The sequence below is a fragment of the Desmodus rotundus genome, chromosome 7 (assembly GCF_022682495.2).
Source record: "Desmodus rotundus isolate HL8 chromosome 7, HLdesRot8A.1, whole genome shotgun sequence".
In the NCBI taxonomy this organism is placed as follows: Eukaryota; Metazoa; Chordata; class Mammalia; order Chiroptera; family Phyllostomidae; genus Desmodus; species Desmodus rotundus.
Window position 1 is genome coordinate 121,097,233 of NC_071393.1, and position 15,591 is coordinate 121,112,823.

The 15,591-nt window shown below is 43.0% G+C and overlaps 1 protein-coding gene across 1 annotated transcript in view; it reads left to right on the forward strand.

Annotated features, from left to right (window-relative positions):
• The first annotated feature begins 781 nt into the window (after nt 1-781).
• The window catches only part of TSHR (thyroid stimulating hormone receptor), a 91,383-nt gene continuing 76,573 nt past the window's right edge, over nt 782-15,591 (forward strand). The window contains exon 1 of the mRNA XM_024567866.4: nt 782-1,059. Within this exon, the coding sequence (XP_024423634.2) occupies nt 890-1,059 (170 nt within the window). The 5' untranslated portion in view covers nt 782-889. The remainder of the gene's footprint in view (nt 1,060-15,591) is intronic.

The window sequence follows — 15,591 nt, forward strand, 5'->3', positions numbered from 1 at the left end:
TCCATCTTTTTTGAGTGGAAGGGAAGTCTGTGGCTCAATAAAATTCCTGAGCAGATCAGTATGTACCTGCAGGCTGCAAATCTATGCCGCAAAGCTGGACTCAGTGCACCCACGGCACCGAAACTGTTCCTGCGATTCGCAGTTCTCCCCAGCAGATGACTCCAGAGCCTGGTTCCCCAGCCGCCTCGAGGAGTCCGCCAGACTGCTGCAAAGGGAGCTGGACGCCACCAGGTGACTCCTCGCTGCCATTTCTGCGTAAAGCGGAGCGGTTTTTCGCTGAAGTTGGAGAGCTGTGAGGATCCCACAGGAGTGTTGCGCCCCAGCTTCAGCTACACCTGGGGCTGGCATCAGCAGAGGTGCCTTAGGAACGAAGTAGATTGACCCTCATCTGCCCCGGACGGTTCATTCCTCGGGGACTTTCTCTGGATAGAGAGTGTGTGTGGGAAGGAGGGGGGGATGATCCTGGCAGCCAGTGCTTTTAGGAGTCTACCCAAAGGGAAAGGTGGCCCATTGGATGGATGTAGAGACACGGAAAGGAGGGGCCTTCTGAACTAGGCTTTGGAAAGAACTAATGGGGCTGGTTGGTAAGTAGGCTGGGGACAGCCAGGACTGGTGTTAAGTGTCCGGGAACAGACAGAGTGGGCTGCGTAGCTTCGGGCTAGGAAAGTAAAGCCAAGAGGGTTGTTTGTGCGGAGAGTTGCCTAGGGAAACAGAACACTTGAGAGCCTCTTCTGTCTCCTCTCCAGCCTCCTTTTGGTGCTGAAGTCACAACCCCAACGAGTCTTCTCCCACCTTTGTCTCACTCCTGCGGCCTGGGGAACCCGAAACGCAGAGGGCTGAGAATGAGACGATAGTGGAGTATGAAGAAATAGCTTTGGACCCGTGGAACATGAGGCCGATGCCCCTATTGCAGCTAGCGCTGCTTGTCGCCATGCCCAGGAACTTGTGGGGGAAAGGGTGTCTTTCTCCACCCTGCGAGTGCCACCAGGAGGACGACTTCAGAGTCACCTGCAAGGATATCGACCACATCCCCAGCCTACCACCCAGTACGCAGACTCTGTAAGTACCCGGGAAAGGAGAGGGTAGGTAGGTCCCGGAGGCCGAGGGCAACTGGAAAAGTAGACCGAAGTACACAAAAAGAACTTGAGAATGGGCCGAGGGGTCTGTGTGTGTGCACACATGCAACGCATAAAATCTCAATCCCAGAAATCTGGGATTGCTGGCACCATGTTACCAATAACACAGAAAAGGGTAATAAAACTTTGGTACAAGATGAAAGTGAGTGTTGTTCCTTTTAAAGAGCTAGTCTGCATCTTCCCTTCTCACCCAGGCTGAATCTTAGTTTTGCCTCAGATATTAATAAGATTAATAGCAATTCAAGAACTGATTTTTTAATCTTATATTAGGGAATAAAAATTGCAAAACATGTATTTCTCCTTTTAGTCTTTGTAGGTGGGAAGTCTTAGCTAGTCTGCTATTCATCAAATAGTTGACAAAATTTAATCAGGGGCTCTTTTTAAAGTATATCCTCTGTACTTTCTATGAAGGTAATTTTGTGTGAACTGAGTTACTGCCTCAAATGTGACCTGTCAACTGACATGATAGATCCAGAAATTTCCTTTGAGATATGCATGGTAGGGGGATAAAGAGATGAAATTTCGTAAGTTATATTTCTTTCTGCATATTAAATGTCAACCAAAAATTGTCAGATGGTTACTAGCCTTATTGGGGATGATCACTTCATAAGTTACATAAATGTCTAATCACTATGATGTATACCTGAAACTAATATAATATTGTATGTCAACTATAATTGAAAAAAATTATTTTAAAAAGCTACAAAATTAGAAACCATGTTAAGTAAGTGTTATATATGTCTGTTCCTTAACAGACATTTAAATCAATGATCATTGAAAGAATAATTGCAGACAAAACCAAGGTGCAGAGAAAGGCGTTCTTGAGTGGTTAAAATTAGAACAGAAAGAAAAAATAATTTGTTAAGCGATTAATGTTTCCATACCAGTATGTATATTTCTATGCTCCAAAATACCTCAATTTCTTATCTCTCCTGGATTAATTAGTGCCTTATCCTCCATATACAGCTTTATTCTCATGCTCCAAACACAGAATAAAATGTGTTCTTTACTCTTGATTAACCCCCTGAAGCAACTCTTCATGGCCTCCAGGATGAAACTTTTGTACAACTTACAAGATCCTTTAGGAGTTCAGTCTTTCTCTCAACCTCACGCTTCCTGATCTCTTTGACTTCCCTCTCCCACTTAGCAAAACTTCTGGCACTTTCCTCAAAGTTCTTTGCTCTCACAACTATCTTTGCCCTTCCTCCCACATTCCATTGCCCTGTCTTCACGTGGTTAATGCCTACTTCAAGATGCAGATAGAGGTCAGTTCCTTCAGGAACTGCTCCTGATCATGCCCCCGAGGCTGGGTGAGCTCCCTTCCACCAACATTCTGTGCAGGAGCCCCACCCTAGTCGTTATGCACGCACTGCGTACTTTTCTGTAACTATTCCTTTGCATGCCTGCCCAAGAAGGATGTGAGCTCTGCTAACACAGAATCCCTGTCATTCAACCCTAGAACTACTGTGATGTTAAAAAAAAAAAAAAAAAAAAAAAGCTTAAGTGAATGAATGAACAAACAAATATGCTAGTCTCATTATTCATTGTGGAAATAAAGGCCAGAGCTATCACTTCTTCAGAGACTTCTTTAAAGGTGACACAATCTCACATCACTGAAGAGAAATGAGACTCTGACAGTGGAAGGGAACTTCGAGTCATCCGGTTAATTCTACCAAATGATGAGGAGGAAGGGTTACGTGAGAGTAAGAGCAACGGAGCAGGAGTTGGGACACCTGCATGATCTTCATCCCCCTTCACTAACTGTGGGATGAGGTCAAGATCATTTATTTAGGAGGACCCAAGTTTCCTTCTGAGTAAAACAGAGGGATTGGCTAGGTGCTTTCTGATGTCTATGATGCTACAGAGGGAATCCACTGAGTCACAAAGGCTGGATAAAGACAGTAGGAAGGAGAATCCGACCTTGTTGCGGGGGGTGGGGGGCGAGGATCATTTTAAAAATGAAGTTATTCATTTTAAAAATGAAGGTATTCTGAGATCAGGAAGAGAAAATTCTAGAAAAGCATGGGTAAAAATGGTATGCTCATTTAAACAATGGCCACAACCATCTACAACAATAGCAGAGTGATTTTCAAAACTTTGGGGGCAGCGGGACTCCTGCTAAAGGAAACTTAATGAGATAAGACATGCGTGGCAAACTTTATTGTTACATTGCACTTACTACTATTCCCAGCCCTTTACCTAAACTCAACCCACTGAGTCCTCCCAACATATAATTGAGTAGGTGATTTTATTCTTCTCATTTTATAAACGAGAAAAACAGAAGAATAACAAAAATGATGCGATTTGCTCACAGTTTGTAAGGGGTGATGCCAGGTTTGAAATGCCACAGTGTTGCACTGTAAAACACTGCTCTCTGGTGACAGTGGGTGTCACCCTGGGAGCTTCTCCCCAGTGTTCTCATGGGGCTTTGGAGTGAGAAGATTGAAAGCTAATTAATGTTCAATAATTCCCAAATAATCTGGGTGGGGGTTGGGGGCAGCTGGTGGCTGAAGAAATATGCAAGAACTCGGGAAATAGGAGGTTAGGAGAAAAGGAAAGGAGGGAAGAAGAAAGAGAGGAGTAGGAGGGAAGGAGGACAATACAGACTATATCTATGTTATAGAAGTCACTCCCTGCTGAAATAAATCAGATCTTTGTCATTAAAAACTTGTTCCCGGTGGTAACTGCTTTTCTGAACCTAGATGCTATGTTACTGCCTAGCTGACTGACAAATTTTTATGGTGCTAAGACCAATTTTTCCTAAGCCTTGTCTTCTACCCATATATTAGGGTCCTGAAAGTCAAACAGACCACCTCTTTCTGCACCCCCCAGATACCTGCCACACAGTCTGGTGGGTGGGTGGGAGAGAGCGATCTTGTTTGTGGCTCACACCAAAACAATGGTTCTGAGTCTTTTTCCCTGCCTCCCCCTTTCAGAGGGGCACGGTGCCCTCTTACTACAACAGTGGTTCTAACTAGGTGGTACATAAGGGGGAGCTGCTATCCCTACGCCTGCCCGCCTTGCCTTGTGGAATATTCTACAATCTTTGATATATACGTAATTTGAAAAATGTGCTCCTCTCAATTGAGATTTACTGATCTATGGGAAATGAAACAAGAGAATAAAATTTAAACCTGGGCATATAATTATAGATCATATTACATCAAAACCAAGGATAGCAAGAATGACCCATCTCTCTTATTCAGAGTGCTGCCATTTGTGACCCATGTGCACAATCGGACCCTCCCCTCTCTGAAAGGGAAGGTCAGTAGGGTTTGGCAGCCACTCTGGATTTGTGTGGATTATTCCTCAGAGTGCTGCCCTATCGTGCCTGCCCTTTCAACCTACCTGCTTTTACGTTCATGGTGGCGACAATCTGTAATCACCACCCCACTCTTTCCACTACCCCACCCCTACCCCCCACTGTCTGGGGTCTAGCGCTTCAGTGGAGCAATGGTTTGCTTATCACACACTTGCGTGCCTCAGAAATGTTTCTGCAGGAGGTGTTGCGGCTGTTGTATTCAGGTTCTGCACTTTAGTTTTCAGTTATTTGCATGCTACGTCTGCGGCTCTAAGGGATGGGCTGTCCCAGTGTTTTCTAAGATGGAAACAGTCACTCACAGTCTTCAGGATTTTTGCCGCATCCCACCCATGCTGTTTGTTATTTGCTCAGTATCTTTAATTTGATTCACTTCTTTAATTGAAATTTATTTAGAAAGTTATATCACTACTATAAATGGGAAATTAGCATGACTTGCTATAGATAGGAAGTAACCAGAAAACTAAATACAATGAAGGCACAAATGTAGTTATATTCTAGCTTGAGACTATTGTCTCAGAATGCTCTGGGCACCTTCTCTTTGTTAAAATAGGAAGAGAATTAAGAGTTCAGGAGATATTAAAGAGATAAGAGTCCAACACGGTGTCCTTAATGGTATCACAAGGACCAAAAGACAATGGAAAAGGACCCCTTTCTCACTGTGGGGTTCAGCATTACTTAATGCCATGTGGGCATTCCATCTAAAATAATCTCATGTCTCTCCAACTCACACCTGTTCCACATTTCACAATTGTTTTAGTCATAACCTGAGTAACACTTGGTTTTCAACCTCAAGGGAAGCCATCTGCTTTAGCACCCACATGCTGCCCAAACACCTTGTGTCTTATACAGGTGGCTTCCCTTCATGCTTCCAGGCCCTATGATTTCTTTTTTATTCTGTGTGTGTGTGTGTGTGTGTGTGTCAACGTTTTTGATGGTAACAGAAAACCCAGTCTGTCTATCTTGAGGAGGAATGAAGTGTTTTAAAAGAATAACATGTCACTTACAGAGCCATTGTAGACCAGGCTTTGACAGTAAACCAGGGCCCAGGGCAGACAGGAAGTTGGAGCCACAGCCAACCATCTGGTTGGAACAACTGCATGGACAACACCTCAGCCACAGCCACTGGACACCTGTGGTGCTGGGCTCCCAGGTCCACAGCTGCCAAATGATCTATGTGCTGCCATCGATGATTGATCAGCTCTCCCTGCCTCTTTGAATCACTAGCTAGAGAGTAATATCCTACATGAGAGCATCTGATTGTCTGGCATGTGTTTCCTGCTGTGTCGTAGCTGCTGCGGGTAGAGAGAGCGAGGAGGTCTCCCCTCCCACTGTTGGTGTCTGTAGTGGCAGATGCAGAACTGGGTCTTTCTAATACTACACACAATGGGGAAGTGCCCCAAAGAGGGGTTATGCACCCTCAACATTGCTTATCACTTCCTTCATTCTGCAAATGTTAATTACCATATTTTTCAGACCATAAGATGCACCTAGGTTTTAGAGGAGGAAAATAGGAAAAAAATTTTTGAAGCAAAAAATGTGGTAAAATATTTAATAACATCCTTTAAAGCAGAAATCCTGTGGTGAGCCGGGTAAGCTACATTTGGACTATAAGACACACTCCCATTTTCCTCCCAAATTGGGGGGGTGCGTCTTATAGTCTGAAAATGCAATAAGCACTGGCTATATGCTAGACACTGTGCTACACTCTGGATTTGGTGAATGACATCAACATGACCCTGTCCTCAGGGATCTTACAGTCTAGCATGGAGGCTGAATATTAATCAAATAATCGCATAAACATGATTATAATTGAGTATGTGTGATGAAAGTTTACTTGGCGGTGATGGGGTGGGGGACTGACTTAAACTGGTGTTCAGGGAAGGCCTGAGCTACATCATGAAGTGGTAGGAGTTGGGTTTAAGCACAGATGGCAAACACAAGGCCTACGGGCCAAATCCAGCCCTCCACCTTGTTTCTACCCAGCAGCAGTGCCGAGCTCTCACTTAACAGTTAAGGAGTAGTTACATTTATACAGTCCTAAAATTACATTCGGCCCTTTGAAGGCAACAGCCAGGCTGATGTGGCCCCTGGTTAAAATGAGTTTGACACCCCTGGTTTAAGTTTCATGGGGTGGGAGATGGGGGTTGGAGAAGGGTGTGGGGAAGTGGTATTCAGGAAATGGAACTGCTCGTTTGAAGAGCTTCGAAGAATTCCAAACTGAACAGTGAAGGGGTTTGATCTATTCACCTGAGATGGAGATATTTATGGGCAACAAAATTTGTTACTACCTTCTTCATAGCACACCACTGGTCAAGGTGAATTCTGATGACTGTGGGGGCAACTTTTGTGCACGAGACGACTTACTGGGGCTAAGCGCTTTTAACGCGTGCAGTGGTGGGCGTGGAAGGAGGCCAGGGAAGTAGGGTGCAGTGGGGAGGCAGTGCTGTGTGTACTGCAGGGCCCAGACCCGCGGTCAGACCCGCTCTGCGGAGGCCACGCGCAGCCCGACCTGTTTTCTGTCCCCTGCATCCACACCACCTAGTTATTTCTCCTGTGTGAACAAGCCCTGGCTGTCCTGGAGTCTATTGTCTTATATCAGCTCTGATAAAGTAGTACACATAGAAAACACTTGGAATACTTCAAACATATTGTTGAATGAATGAATTTTATCTGGAATTATCAATTAATTAAAAAAGACTTTTCCCCTTCCAGAGCTGAGAAGTTGGTAACTTGAATTGATCTACTTGATCATTTTAATATTTCCTTGTTGTAAGAAGTATGTTTATTACCCTTCAGATTAAAATGTATTAACCAGAGGTTCATGGGCTGCCTGGGGGGCATAGCTATCCTCCTGGGAAGCTGCAATGAAGAGAGATTTTGTATACAAGCACCTCAGTGCACTGCTGAGAGAACCTATAACCTTCCTCGGATTTTCACAGGTATCCTTGGCGCCCACAAAAAGTCAAGAAATTCTGTTTTGAAATATTTTGGCTTTTTTTGTTTGACAAGTATATATTTGGTATTAATTATAACTCAATTTTTTTAATTTTTTAAAGATTTTTTTATTGTTATTCTGTTACAGTTGTCCCAAATTTTCCCCCTTTGCCCTCCTCTACCCATCCCATCCCCCACTCCCACAAGTCAATTCCCATATTGTTGTACAAAAGGCATTCATGTGTGATCTTTAACTAGTCCCTCCCCCCATTTTTATTTTATTACAAAGAACACTGAAACATGTTTTTAAAATACAAAAAAATTTCCTGACCTTGAAGTGTGGTAGTTTTTCCCTTTGGAATACATTATTACTTGGTTATGCCTCACACTTAGCCCTTCAATAGGCTCTTCATGCAAAAGTTCGCTAAAAGTACTTAAAAATAGCTTTAAAATGGGTTTTCAAGAGCCTACTGCCTCTTATCCACCTTAAATCCTTCAAACTAACTCTGTTTCCATTTTCCTTGATGTTAGGTGGTATGCTTAATTACTATATTTGCCTTTCATTACTACAATTAAAACATAATTGAAGGAAATTTTAAGTATGGGAAAAATGGTACTATTTGTTCAAGGTTGCAAATGGGATTTTTAAAGGGTTCCATTTAGATGTGCTTCACTTGATTTCTGTTGAATCCTTAAGAATGTTAGGAGTATACCAGAAATTGTCAAAACAATTTTTTTCCTAAAATGACAAAGCAGGCATTTGTGATTTTTAAACCATCTTATAAATGTTGTTCTCTTTTTTTTATATATGTAATGACTATAGTAATCAGTTTATTACACAGATTAATCATTCTTGAACGTACAAGCTCCAGAGGAGCAACTGGGTCTTTAAATATACACAAGTATTTCCATCAAATGAATTTTCACCCTTTTCCAGAGAGACCTAAGCAGTTAAAAACATAATAAAAATAAGAGCTATCAGCTATGTATTAACTGAGAAACCACATACAAACCAAAGAATATGGAAGAGAAAAAGAGGGGTTGAAAGGATGAGGGTTAAAGGGTGGGGAGATGTAAGTAAGAGGTGGGAACAAAGCCCATCACACTTTATGTACTAATAGCTCCAATCCAGTTAAACTTAGACCTTAAAATGGTAGGTTTTAATCTGGTTGGTCAAAACTTTCACCTAAGACGTAGGTCCTTCAGCATAAAATGAATATAGAAACAGCTTCGTGTTCTTCGCCTTGTTCTCTTACATGTAGTAACATGTAAATATGCCCTGGATTTTTCTGCTGCAGCCCTTTAAAAAATATTTTACCATCAGAATATTCCAGAAACTCAAATATTTCATCATCTTAACTAAACTTTCCACACCCCTCCTGCACCTGGAAAGAGCTCCCTATGTCCCAATTTTTCTTTCAAAAACACGATCTCTGTATTTATGATACATGAAGCCTTTGGCTTACATCTTGTAGCCATTAGCTTAATTTTACCCACACCCGAGTGTTATCGTAATTACTCAACTCCAGAGAGGGGACTAAAATTGTCTGTTCTTATTGCCAGCTACTGTCACTCCATATTTTGTTATTTCAATCTCTTGTGAACTAGGAAACAAGAAGGCTAAGTGTGGGGAAAGGATCTGCACAGGACAACAACCAGGACCTAAAGGGAGGGCGTAAATGAGGGGCTGTCCTGTGACAGAGTCCTTGGTGGGCTTTGTGACTCTCTATTTCTTCCTCAACAACCTTTTCAACTATTTCTGGGTACATGGCCACCAAAGATTGGAGATGACAGAAATCTTACCTCTAGATAGGTAGCACTTCATCATAGTTAGTTTTTCTTCCTTTCTACTATTCTTCTTTCTTTTTTCAATAAATATTTATTGATCATCTATTATATACAGGTACTATTCTAGGCATTGGAGATATTTAATAAATGACCTCATTGATCCCACATTCTAGCAGGGGGAAATAGCCCCTCCAAAATTAAAATGCATAGAATGTCAGATGGTGATAAGTATAATGAAGAAAAATTAAGGAAGGGGAAGGAAGAAGGAATGCTGGAAGTTGTGTTTTAAATGGTCAGGGAAGGGCTTACTGAGAAGCCGACACTTGAATATCAATGTTGGGAGAGAAAGTCCTGAATAAAAGCAAAGGTCCAGACTCAGGAGTGTATGGGAGGGAAGTGTGTAGTGTTTTCAAGAAGTAACAAGGAGACCGCATGGATGGAGCTGGAGAGCATTATGCTAAGTGAAATAAGCCAGGCAGTGAAAGACAAATACCACATGATCTTACCTTTAAGTGGAACATAATCAACAAAAGAAAAAAGCAAACAAAATATAACCAGAGACATTGAAATTAAGAACAATGTAGCAATAACCAGAGGGGAGGGGGGAGGGGTAGTGGGGAGAGGGGTTTTCAGGAACTACTATAAAGGACACATGCACAAAACCAAGGGGGAGAGTGGAAGCAAGGGAGGGAGGTGGGTTTGGCTGGGGTGGGGGGAGTAGTGGGGGGAAAATGCAGACAACTGTAACTGAACAACAATAAAATAATAAAAAAGAGATGTGACAAGGAGAGAAGCGTGGCTGAAGCAGAGGGGGTTGTAGGAGATAAGACCAGGGCAGTTATAGGACAGATCATGTCGCACTTTGCAGATCATTATAAGGCACTAAATATGTTTATATTCTAAATGAGATAAGAAGCTATTAAGGATTTTGAGGCAAAAAAATAAAATGTCCATGATCTGATTTACATTTTACTGGGATCGTGTAGCATGTGGCCTTTGTGCCTGGCCCCTTTTACTTAGCATAGTGTTTTCACGTTGCATCCACACTGCAGGGAAAGAAAGAGTGTGGGCGGTCAGACAAGTAGCCCAAAGGGAAAACAGCGGGGAACAGGCCAAGCTCTGTGTGCTTTCAGGACTTTGCAGTCAGGTTCATTTCTAACACACCGGTGTGGAGAGCAGCCTTACGCCTTAGATATGATCATCTGAGCACCAGTGATGCCCATGCTCATTCTCAGAGGTGTAGAGCCATGAAATTACTTTCCCATGTTGAAGGTTTTCAGAGCCCCCAGTCTGTGAGGGACAGTGCTCCCAGCCAGCTGGCTGAGGAACACCACGCACTTATCCCTTCTGGATCCTGTGACAGTCTTAGTCAACACTTCTGGAAAGAGGTGACTTAATAGCAATGCCTAGCGTAGCCGCTATTCATTAACTCTTTTACCCTTTAAAGAGCCAATACTTACTTACGCAAAGTGCTTTGCTCTGCTACAGGGAACGTGCAGAACTCAAACAATATCCTATTTGTAATGGTGTTTCTTATAATAATATTGGCTTCTATATCTTATTTTATGCCTCCATTAAAAATTTAACCAATATTCCAATCCAGAAAATCTGCTAAGAATTTTTTTTAAAGGTTATACGAGAAAAGTAAATTGTTCTTCCCCTTGTGTTTACCGGAGCTTACTTCTCAGCTATTTCTTTCCAACGCACTCTGGGCTTGGGTGTTGGGACAGATGTGTTTTTAAAGTCTAGCTCTCTAGCAACTCACTGTGTGGGAGACTGTCTTTGTGCAATTCACTGGATGAATGAACTAGGAAGATCTGCTATACCCACATCATGGAGTGGTTTTGAGGAGCACGTGAGGTGATGCTAGTACTGTGTATGTGAAATACCTGGTAAACCCGAATAAAGCCTTGATCACAGGTGAACTGTTATCCCTAATGCAGTAGTGGGTCTGAGACCTCTGAGCTCTGCCCCGACTTAACCCTCGGTGTGGGCCTTACACTTATTTAAAGAGGGAAACTTCCATGCAGGTGTGGGCTATGCAGCTTTGTTACGGACAGCAAACACCTGTCCACTATGCAAAGGGGACATTTTAAAGATTTAGGCAGTTTCTTATCTTGTTCCAGAGATAGTCATCCCTAGGGAGTTACTGTTAGTAGGGTAAAGCGGCTGAAATTCTGACTGGGATATCTCTGGCCCATAAATCTGTAAGGATGATTTATCTATTCTGTGTCAGATGTTGGCTGAAAATCCTGTTAGTAGTTTTAAACTCTCCAGATGCCCCTGTTTAATGCTTGGCTGGCCTTCTCATACAGCATAACCGAGTTGTCATTTCACAACCACCCTCTACCCCGGACATAAAACAACAAATCCTGGAGCTCAGAGAGGTGCTCTCCGAAGCATGAAAGGACCTGCTAAGGCTCCGATTCAGGTCTGTGTGACAACAGACCTTCTACCGTGCTTGTTACAGAAAGTAGGTCTCTCATGACCGAGAAAAGTAGGGTGACTTGGGGGTGCTATGCTTTCTTTTTATAGTGTATCCAGTATCTTCACGTTCAATAGCAACAAAGTAGGGTGGGGAAATATCTTGGATAAAACTCTGTCAGCTGAAAGCCTTGGTGAAGAGGAGAGGATGGATGTTTCCCCCACGATAAGGAAATTATTAGATGACTATGTAGAAGGACTGTTTATATGGTAAGAGTGGTAAACGGAAACGGAGATCCAAAGTCAGGAGGCCTTCAGCAGGTCATGAACATTGTAGCGAGGCACTTTTAATCTCTGTGCCTCATCTTTTGTATCTGGGGAATGAAAATTACAGGATGGCTCTGCCCTACTTCCAAGAACTGTTGGGAAAACCAAGGACATAATTGTTCAAGTGTACAAGGTGCTCTTCATTATTCAGGGCCAATCTTTCTCATTCAGCAGAGTAAAAATATGGAGGGTTATGCTTTTATAAAATATTTTGGAGAACACAGATTTATAATATAGGGATTTTGAGAGAATTAGACTACAAAAAAACCCCCTAAATTCTGAATTTAAAAGCATCTACAGCCATCCTTTGTTCCTGTATTGTACTCCTGTAACAATGCAAGAGGGGTGCCTTCCTGCTCCCTGGTCTCCTAACCCTCCCTTGACTTTGTCCCTCTGTCTCCTTCTCTCCCAGGTCATTTCCACTGTTATCTAGACACACTCAAGTCTCCTTCTGCTAAAAAAAAAAAAAAAATCCCTCCATAGTTCTCACATCTTAAAAGCTTCTAGTCCATCTATTGTTCCTACTTCCCTGCCTGTTTTCTTCGTTCACAGCTAAACATTCAAAGAATTTTCTCAAGTTACTCTATTGATGTTTTTACTTCCCATTCATTTTTTTTTACATTTAAAAAGTGTGAGTTTTAATGTATGTAAATTATATCTAAAAAGAAATGTAATCTAATGTACCATTCATTCTTTAGCTTAGTGCAGTCGGGCGTCTACCCCCATTACTCAACTGAAGAGGCTCTTGCCAAAGTCACTAATGACATTTGTTGCAAAATCCAGTGGACATTTTTAGATCTTTTCCTAGATGGAACCTTCGGTAGGTTTTGCTGGTGACGACCACTTCCCTTCCTCTCCTCCACATGACACCCCTTGATTGCCGGGTACCTCGGACTGGGTCTCTGGTCAGCACAGGAGGTAGGGCTGCGGCTGCACAGCGAGGGCAGAGAGTGAGACACTGAGCCGGGTAGGCGCTTGCCACCACCTCTGCCGCAGCCCAGCACCTGCTCTGTGTAGATCGATTTCTCCATGCACATTCTGAGAACAGGTCACCTAGGATTCCAATGGGTCTGTCTTCCTGAGGAGAAATTTAGAAGAGAGGTCAAGGGGGTGCATTCCAGCCCCTGTTGCTACAGTTGGTCTCGGGACCACAATTAATACTTACAATCTCTATTGTCCACTCTCTATTCTAAATTCCCCTGACACTCAGCTTTCCCCTCTCCTGGCCTTGATGGTTTATCTGGTCTGATCTAAGATCTCATTCCTGAGGGGTCTGAGCCTGTGGTAACCATATTCTTCTCAGGCTAGTGTCGCTGGACTTGTCCATTTTCATCATCATTGAGCAAGTACCACATGTCCAAGTGGATTCCTGAATTCCACACATATTCCTCCCCACTGTCATTGTATAACAACTGGCTTGCCTCTTCCTGCTGATCGGGATTCTACTCATAAGAATCTACTCTGATCCTCAAGTCCGTGGACATAAGGAGTCCAAAATGTCCAGGCAGCAGTCATTGCTTTTAGTTCACTGCAGAGCCTAGAACTGTAGGGATGAGAAACACAAAGTCACTCAGTGGGTCATTGGCTATAATGGCAACTGAGGCCACTCCTGCTTCTGTCCCTTGGTTCCCAGACCCATACACTCTTCCTAGCAAGATACAATATCCAAATAGTTTTTAATTCAATGTATAACCTGCATGATGATACCTTATCATGGCAGAAGTATTGCCCCTTTTGGCACTTCAGGTGTGCCTTTGGCAGGCTATTTTATTGCTCTGTAAAATCAATTGCTTTTGGATGCTGTGGTACTTGATATGACCAGTGGATTCATGACCATGGCTCACCTTCCTCTATCCTTCCCTGTGAAGTAAGGCTCATGGTAAGATGCTCTGTTAATGAGGTTATTTGTCTAGATAATACATTTTGAAATCTCCCAGAGAGTGGTGTTGGCTGAGGCTCTAGAGTCAGGAGAGGTAGACAGCTGCTGCCAAGAATAAAACTATGACAATAAAACACTGGCCCTTCCAGGAAGAAAGGGCTCCAGGTGGTCATCTTGCCATGAAATGGCCGTGAAGATTACTTGTGGTCCCCTCAAGTAGTAGTGTTAAATTGACCTGTCTTGCAAACTGGCTGGACTTTCACTGGCAGTAGTAGCCATATCAGCCTTGATAAGTGGGGGTCCATGAGATTGACATATAACGTCCACTCTGTTAATGTTCCAATCATGCTAATTCTGGGGTGGTCAATGACAAAGGGTGGTTACTGTCATCTGATCAAGTCATTTGTCCTTGGCTATTCAATGCTTCTTCTCTGGTGGCTACTCTCTGGTGGTCATTACTATATAATATAAACTTCTTCAGATTTTATACCACTTTCATATTTTTATCCACATGCATCTAGTGCAGACTTTTTTCTCTGAAGAATTCTAATCTTTTTCTTCCCAGGCCCCTGACCAGCTGGCCAATCCATTTGCTCACGTTTCCATATATATATTCTTCTCTTGGTCTACTTGTCCACAAAATGCACCCATTGGGAAGATGGTCCTTCGTTGCTGTCTCTCGAGGCCAGTTCCACAGGCAGCTGATGTCCATTTTAGGTGGACAATCTGAACCAACATCTACATACCAAACCAAATATTCCATTAACCAAGTTCTGGATTTTTCTTTTTTCTTTAGGCTGCCCGTATGTGATGCCTCATACAGCCATAGGTGTGGGTCAGGGAAGGGATGGTGCTGCAATCTTGGTGACTTAGGGTTCTGGGTTGCATGTCCAGACAGTTTACTCATGCTCTGTAGTCCTGCTCAGGTTTGCTCTGTATGTATCACTCTCCATCTGATTCATTGCTGCTGAGTCTGCCTGATATTATGACTTAGTCATTCCTACAGAACTCAACTGATGATGGGCAGTTTAAGAAGCATGGTCACTTGGTTTCTATGGTCAAATGCTCAGTCTTAATGGACCTAGTAGCCCAGTAGCGTACCAAGAGCTGTTTTTCTGCACTGCTCTGGTGTGGCCTTGCTCCAGAACTCCATGGGTCTGCATTTTGAATATTCTGTGAGGGCTTACCTCAAATTCCACACTACAATACCTCTTTTTCCACTATTAACACCTCCAGCACAACAAGTTCTACCAAGCGCTTGTATTACAATCTGGTGTGCAGAGTCCTGCTCAGTTCCTACTCCAAGCTGGCAGACTTCCACGGCAGCTGATACATGGGCACAGCAATCCTTGTACAGTTGTTCACTAAATGAATAAACCACATCTTATTCGCCCATTCTCCTATAGAGGGATAAATAAAAGCATAACTCTTAGCTATAAGTCCTAAGTTTGGTCTTCAACTTTTTCTGGTTTCCCATAGGATCAGATTAGGGTCTTCACACTTAGTTTTCAATTGTCCTCCACTTTTCATTATCTGTCTATACTAGCTTTAACACAACTCAGTCATTGCTTTCCTTCACTTCCCTCGCTCTTACCCCAACCCTGCTCAGACACATGTACTTTCTTGAGCCTGAGTCATTGCACACGCCAGGGCAGTTCACTCTGCAGACCATTCTTCCAAGCCATCACTGGTGAAATTTTAGTAATTAGGCTGCCACCTTGTGCAGGGACTGTTTCCCATGTGCTACCCAGTATGGGATCCTCATTACCAATTGACAGAAA